Raw genomic sequence first — 6,524 nt, 5'->3', positions numbered from 1 at the left:
TGTTCAGGTCCTATTTGTCTCAGGAAAAAGTATATTAGAAAGCTCTTGACACTAAATCTGCATACGAAAACTCTAGCATGTTTCAATTGCAAGATTCTGCTATAACCTTAACAAAGCAAGAAAAAAGGATTTTCTCAAGTTTGCAAGAAACTGTAGGTGATGAAAGCAACTTCATAGTCTTAATGCAGTTTCCTCTACATTTGTTAAGGAATATTAGCAATGCAGATATTTTTGCAGTATTTTGTTTTATCACACTAGGCTATCAAATTTGAAATAAACATTTCAACTAGGTACCACTCTACTCATTCTCCAGATGTAAGCAAGCATGAAGCAAGTAGATAAAGGTTAGAAACATTCTTTTAGCTTTGATAATGACTGTTCCTATTCTAACTTCTAACCCAGAACGCTATCTGATCATACCTTTGAACTACGGACTTGGTTTGCTCCATATTTATATAATTGTATTTTAACTGCTTTGGCTTTTTATCTATGCATTATTGCATTTGGCAGACAAGCACGCATAACATCCCCCTCTCCCCAAAAAAGAAACTTGTAACTATCACACAAGATTGTGGCCTGACATTTTCAACTGCGTGTGGCACCAAAGGCTGTCTCAAAACTACCATTAAACTATGGAAGACTCTAAACTCAAGATCTTCAGCCAACAATGGCTAATACTTCCTAGATATAACTAAATTGCTTCTGTGTTTAAGCAGAGACTGAATTCCGTGTCCATCTCTAATGGCATTAAGCCTGTTACCTTGACAGTTTAAAATACTTCAAGCCAATCATTATAAACAACAACATGCTTTAGGCTAGGAAAAAGATATCCAAAGTTTATTAATTATACTGTAGAAAGGGTACCAACATACCACTTTCACCCTTTAAAAGGTTAGATTGTCTCAAGAACCTGAGGTGAGACAGTCAGCATTTATATGAGAATACACTTTTAGAGCATTAACAAGGTACATGGTGCAAAAAGGTAGTGAAATACTTCCTCATTTTGTGATTAAGAAACGATTTATACTTTCCACTACTACATTTTATCTGCTTAGATCCACAGAATACGACATGCTGCTGTTTCATGATGCCACCGTAACCTCAATTCCAGTATTCTTGCCTCCATGGAGAAGAGGTGGTAAAGGAAATAAGCAACCCCTTTATAAGCAACAGATGAGCTAGCATCAGCAGCCTTGGCTGTTTCTTACCTATCCTGCCAGCTGCAGGAAACAGCTGTACTATGAAAAGAGTATGAATCAAGAAGTTGGAATGAAGACTGCATACCACTATGGTATGGTAACACTAGCTTGTTAACATTTACCAAGAAGTCTTCCAAGTAGATTTTATACTTTGACACATTTATTTTACTTGGATGAACAGATTCAATGAACAAGCAGAAACATGTATTCCTTAAGCCTCATATTTGCCTCCAGTAGACTTCTTCTATAACCACCTTTAAAAATATCAGAAAGAAGTGGACATTCACATGGAGTAGTTCAATAGTCATTTCTTGTTCCATGCTTCTCTTTCGAGTCGTTCACGGATTACTTCTTTTAGGTATGGTTCAAGATAACGCTTATCCTGAAAAAAAAAAAAAAAAATTAAACTTATAGGGACGGCCAGAAACAACTAAAATTCATGCAGACTACTTCCCTCACATTTCTCCTCAGATTTGAGGAAAAAAAAACCCAAACCAAACCCTCCACACACTGCTCACTGTGAAAAGATAAACTTAACACATTTGCAATTGTTGCAAATAGCAGCGTAGTAACTGCTAACTCCTATTGCCTCATGAACGTTAACAAGCAGTGATGCTTTCAGCTGTACCTTTAGAAATAATGTTCTCTTGTCAAATATCCCAAGTACGAGGTTGAGGAGTCTCATTAAAGTGCAACGCCAAGCTAAGTGACAGCCAGAGTCAAATTACTAAACCCACAAAATAAATAAATGCATCTGAATTAGGAAAGATTCTAAGATGCGGAAATGTACATGATCCACTTTATTCAGCTCAAAGTCCAACAAAAATACTCTTTGCACTGAAGAATTTTTTCCTCAACTTTAGCTCTAAACACCACTTCAAACAGATTCAACAGAACTCAGCTGCATTAAACACTCATAAATCAAACTGCTGCTCAAGTAACTTAGGCAATCAGTTGACCAATGCAGCAGTTACCAAAACATTACCAAGGTTTTCCTTCAAGTTATTATTCCTTTGCATTTTTAAGAATAAAAGCTTTGGCTCAAGATTTTCTATAAAATTAAGATGCTCATCAGAAAAGCAAGAGACGTTTTTTAAGAATTTCTAAGCCAGTTACAGCAGATTACCTTACCTGACAATGCAGAAAAAATATTTCATCTGAATACAAACTGAAGCGCTAAGACTCTGATCTGTAGTTTAAGCCTTTGTCATGTTGAGCAAAGTGTTATAAAGGGATCTTCCATTGCAAAATACACGTTTTTAAACGGGGATCAAAAGTTCTGATTTTCAAAGGTATCCTATTAGACACGGACTGCAATATTTACTCATTATGAATAATATGCAAGTATACACCTCCACCACATAGAAAATCCTGAAGACTCGGAAACACTCTGTGCACATACCTCTTCATATTTCACCCACTGTTCCTTTGGAAGGATCTGATGTTTCAGACTTAAGTCAAGTGCTCGCTTCATGCGAAATATTCTCTCATTGTAAAGAGGCTCTGGAAGCCTCTTGAGTGCTTCTTTTACATCGTCATCTTCGTACAACACATCATCTCGCATTAACCCTGTATTGGCAAGATTTTACAACATCATTGAATAAATATCACTAATTAAGATTTACGATTAACATAGGTTAAACATAACACTAGAATCACACCTAAAATGCAAGCACAGACCAATGCAAGAGAAGAGAATTAGTATTTGCTCACAGAGAACAAACTGTAAGCACTGACTTGCATGTACATGATTCACTTGGTGATGCTCTCTCTCAAAAATGAACAGGAAAAATGGATATTTGATTCTATGTGTTACACTGGAGTACTCAGAATACATATAGAAAAGCAGCTAGCCTGGATATGAAGGGTGGACTTACAGTCAACAAATTTTAGATCCCTGTATTTAAGATGACTGTCTAGGTTTAGGATTTAAAAGCACTAATTATATTATAGTCACTCAAGTAGCTGTGACTACTTTAGCATCAAAGAACTGTTCTCTAAACTCCACCGTGCATATGGACTAGATCTCCACCAGCTATAACTAGCTAGGGATGCCTGAAGTTAGATGCCTCTGACTAAGCTTATTTTCCTACCAAAAGTGAATACAGGGAGAATAATTTGGTCTCCTCAAAGCCAAAAATAGACCCACATTGTTTTTGGAGCAAACGATTTCTGGAATTCAATCAACTCTGCTATAAGTTTCAGCATGAACAACACAAAAGAAAAAAAAAAAAGCTTGTTCTGCTTCTGTAACGTTCCAAGATAAATGCAGATTATAAGTACGTGTACTGGTTCACGGATAAAGGTTTTGATTTTGATCTTATGTGACTGAGCTAGCAATAGTCTCTGATTAAAGAGACCTTTCTTGTTTGTTTTAAGAGCCACATATGCTTGAATTCAGTTTTGTAAAAAAAAAAAAAAAAAAAAAAAAAAGTATAAGGACAGTTGCTAGTTTAATCTTCAGGTTTTTAATCACAGTCATAGAAAAGCAGCAAGTAGTACTAATATCTTCAAGAATTTCAGCAGGCAGGAAAGAAGAGGGCCTAAATCAAGTCCTGGTGAGACAATGACAGGGTAAACTTAGGCAGAAAAAAATGAAAAACCCAGTTTCCCTGGGACACAAAAAAAGAAAACCAAAAAAACCAGAAAAAAAGAGTCAGTGATTCATTACTAGATAGCAATCGCAAGGACTGAAGCTATTGCTAACTTTTTTCTACAGACAAAAATAGTAATTAACTTTGATAAACAATACCTATGTCAAATGAGCATATGTGTACCAGTAACGAATTAAAGCTAGATTGTGAGACTTTTTGCTTAGGAACACATGCAGAAACAATACCTACCAAGCTTATTGAATCCAGCCGCATTGTAATACCACTTACGAATGCTTTCTAACAGGCGGCCACCTCCTGAAACTGAAAGCGACTGTTATTAGTCCAAGAGCAAGACAGAACTTAACATTTACACGTTACCCTAACAGCATGTCAATGCTCGCTGACTTCCTTCACATGCAGTAACGCAACATTACGTCAAGTTTGCACTATGTCATGTACGATTTGGCTTCTCTGCTTTTCCGTGTTCTTAAATTGACACTGAACATTGAGAACGAGCACCAGTAAATACAAAAATCCCAACCTCTCTTTTTGCACAATTTGACTATTAGACTGTTCTAAGACTTGGAACAATGCTAACAGCCCAGAATCAAAGACAGCAACAATTACTTTAGGATCCATAAGTTTCACCTGGGCTAAGAACATAATGCCTTACAGAAAGCGAAGTCACAGTGCTTTTCAAATCAATTATCTATAGCTACAAGTTTTATAGCTCTCGCTGTGGGTTGGTATGATGTCATGGCCAGCACAGTAACGTTGTTAGCCTTCTGTCCCCCTTCCTACTACTTGAATAATATTCTAGTGCCTATATCTTCAAGGCCTCCCAAAGTAACTGCAAAGTCAACATGGAGAACCTCAACAAAAAAAAAAATTGTTCTAAAGAAAAAGACCACACCAGTAGCACAGTAGTCTTTTCTAAGCCATGAATTCTGGGTAGAAGAGGACAGAGCAAAGCTACAAATCCTTGACAGTGAAGTTCTCTTCAGTATCAAATACCACTGAAGTAATTCAGTTAGTTTGCCTATCTAGAAATCCAGAAACTGAACAACGGAGCAATATGGTGCAAGCTGCTTTTTATGCTTTTGAGTCAGCTGTCTTATTAAGTTACCCCAAAGGAGCAGTGCTACATGTGACCCCAGCATGTCACTGGTACATTACTTCATCAGGACTTGTCCTTCATACTGTTAATGCCTGAGCAGCAATGATATTGAACACCCTAAGCCCGAAGGCAGCCCTTCGGCCTGACACCGGTTCCCGAAGCCCTCCGCTGAGCTGCAGGCGCTAGCAAGGGCTCCCCTGCTCCCAGGCACCCTGCGCCCCGGCGTCCTTGGGAAGCCGCACCGGGGGAAAGCCCACGGCGGAGCCAGCCTCGCCCTCCCCGGCGGAGGCTCCGACTGTCGGGTCGCCGCTCGGGACGGGCGGGAAGGAAGCCGGCCCGCAAGGGCCAGGCCGGGCCGGGGCACGACAGCCTCCCGCCCGCTGCGGGCGCCGACAGCGCAACTCCCCGCGCCCAGAGCCCGCCGGCTCCCGGTAAGGCCCCCGCGGCTCCCCCAGCGGCAGCGGCGGCGGCGGCGAGGGGAGCCCCACGCCGCGGGCCCCACGGGCGCGCCCCACGAGCCTGACCCCGGCCCACCAACGCCTCACCCGGTGCCCTCGCCGCCATCTTGACCTCGGAGGCGCGCGCTGCCTGCTGGGTAACGCCGCGGCGTCCCCAGGCGCGAAGGGCGGGGCAGGACGCACCTGTGCCGCCAATGGCGGCTCGGCGCTTGCGCATGCGCCCCAAGTGAAGGGCGGGGCCTCCCCTGCTCCCGCCCCCGGCTCCAGGCCGGCGGAGGCGTGGCGGCGGCGGCGGCGGTCCGGGGCGCAAAGGGGGTGCTCGGGACCGCTGCGCCAAGCGGGCTCCAGCGCCTGCGCGTAGCCTTGCCGCCGAGGCACAGGACCGGGCGCACCGAAGGTTATCCAAGGCCCCAGACTCGCCAAATCCCACAGCGCAAATCGGAGCGGAGTCAGGCGAGAAACGGCACTGGAGAGAAGCCGCAGACACAACGGGCAAGTGCCCCTGTAGCGAGTGCTCTGCAAACTCATTTAGGCAGCTGAATTTGATAAGCAGGCAAACAGTACACTTCAGAGACTGCAAGTATCTGCCATATGGTATCCAGCAAGCCTCAATTACTCAACATACCCAACTTAATCATAAGCTTCTAGCCCTTATCAAGAACAACAGACTAGAATACTTTGGAAATTCTAGGCCAAACCTTTCTTCTGAAGACTTTTTTAATCTTGAAGCCAAAAAATATTTGGTATGATTTCCAACAAGCTCTTCTATCCTCTCTCCCTTTTCTTTTAGCATATCCATAAATTTTTTTGTTTCCTTTCTTCATAGTATTTCTGGGAAACTATTTTGGCAAAAGCTCATGCATTCAAAATTCCAAGGAGACTGGTTAGTTTTGACAGTAATCATGTTTGTGTTTAAACATATTAAAGGAATTAAAAGCTCAACATTTAGGACATTGAAAATTTTATATGTAATTACAGTTTAAATTATAATGCCTTGTCACATGGCGACAAAGTAGCGATGAGGACAGAGGGGTAGATCTGAAAAAAGAAAAGGAAACTGTCTTTACTTTGGCATTATGAACGCATAGGTTCTGCTATAAAAATTAGTTTGTTAGATGGTTTGAAGGTTATAGCTTATTAGGCTTAACCTGCCCTT

General features: G+C 41.7%; 1 protein-coding gene across 1 annotated transcript; it reads right to left on the bottom strand.

Moving 5' to 3' along the window:
- Window positions 1-1,337: 1,337 nt before the first annotated feature.
- Window positions 1,338-5,597, bottom strand: UQCRB (ubiquinol-cytochrome c reductase binding protein). Its single transcript, XM_068932987.1, has 4 exons — window positions 5,456-5,597; window positions 4,043-4,114; window positions 2,602-2,768; window positions 1,338-1,581 (listed from the first exon to the last, which is right to left on the bottom strand). The coding sequence occupies exons 1-4, from the start codon at window positions 5,583-5,585 to the stop codon at window positions 1,504-1,506; spliced, it is 447 nt and encodes a 148-aa protein (XP_068789088.1). The 5' UTR covers window positions 5,586-5,597; the 3' UTR covers window positions 1,338-1,503.
- Between the last annotated feature and the right edge of the window lie 927 nt (window positions 5,598-6,524).

This window comes from Struthio camelus, chromosome 2 (genome assembly GCF_040807025.1).
Source record: "Struthio camelus isolate bStrCam1 chromosome 2, bStrCam1.hap1, whole genome shotgun sequence".
In the NCBI taxonomy this organism is placed as follows: domain Eukaryota; kingdom Metazoa; phylum Chordata; class Aves; order Struthioniformes; family Struthionidae; genus Struthio; species Struthio camelus.
The sequence above is the reverse complement of the archived record's forward strand: the minus strand, read 5'-3'. Positions and strand labels throughout refer to the sequence as shown.

What these genes read in the sequence shown, in the direction of transcription:
- UQCRB (XM_068932987.1), bottom strand. Translation starts at nt 5,585, where the DNA reads ATGCGCAAGCGCCGAGCCGCCATTGGCGGCACAGGTGCGTCCTGCCCC. An exon ending in GATGGCGGCGAGGGCACCGG is followed by an intron (nt 4,115 to 5,455) that starts GTGAGGCGTTGG and finishes AGTCGCTTTCAG; the next exon opens with TTTCAGGAGGTGGCCGCCTG. An exon ending in GGCTGGATTCAATAAGCTTG is followed by an intron (nt 2,769 to 4,042) that starts GTAGGTATTGTT and finishes TTGCCAATACAG; the next exon opens with GGTTAATGCGAGATGATGTG.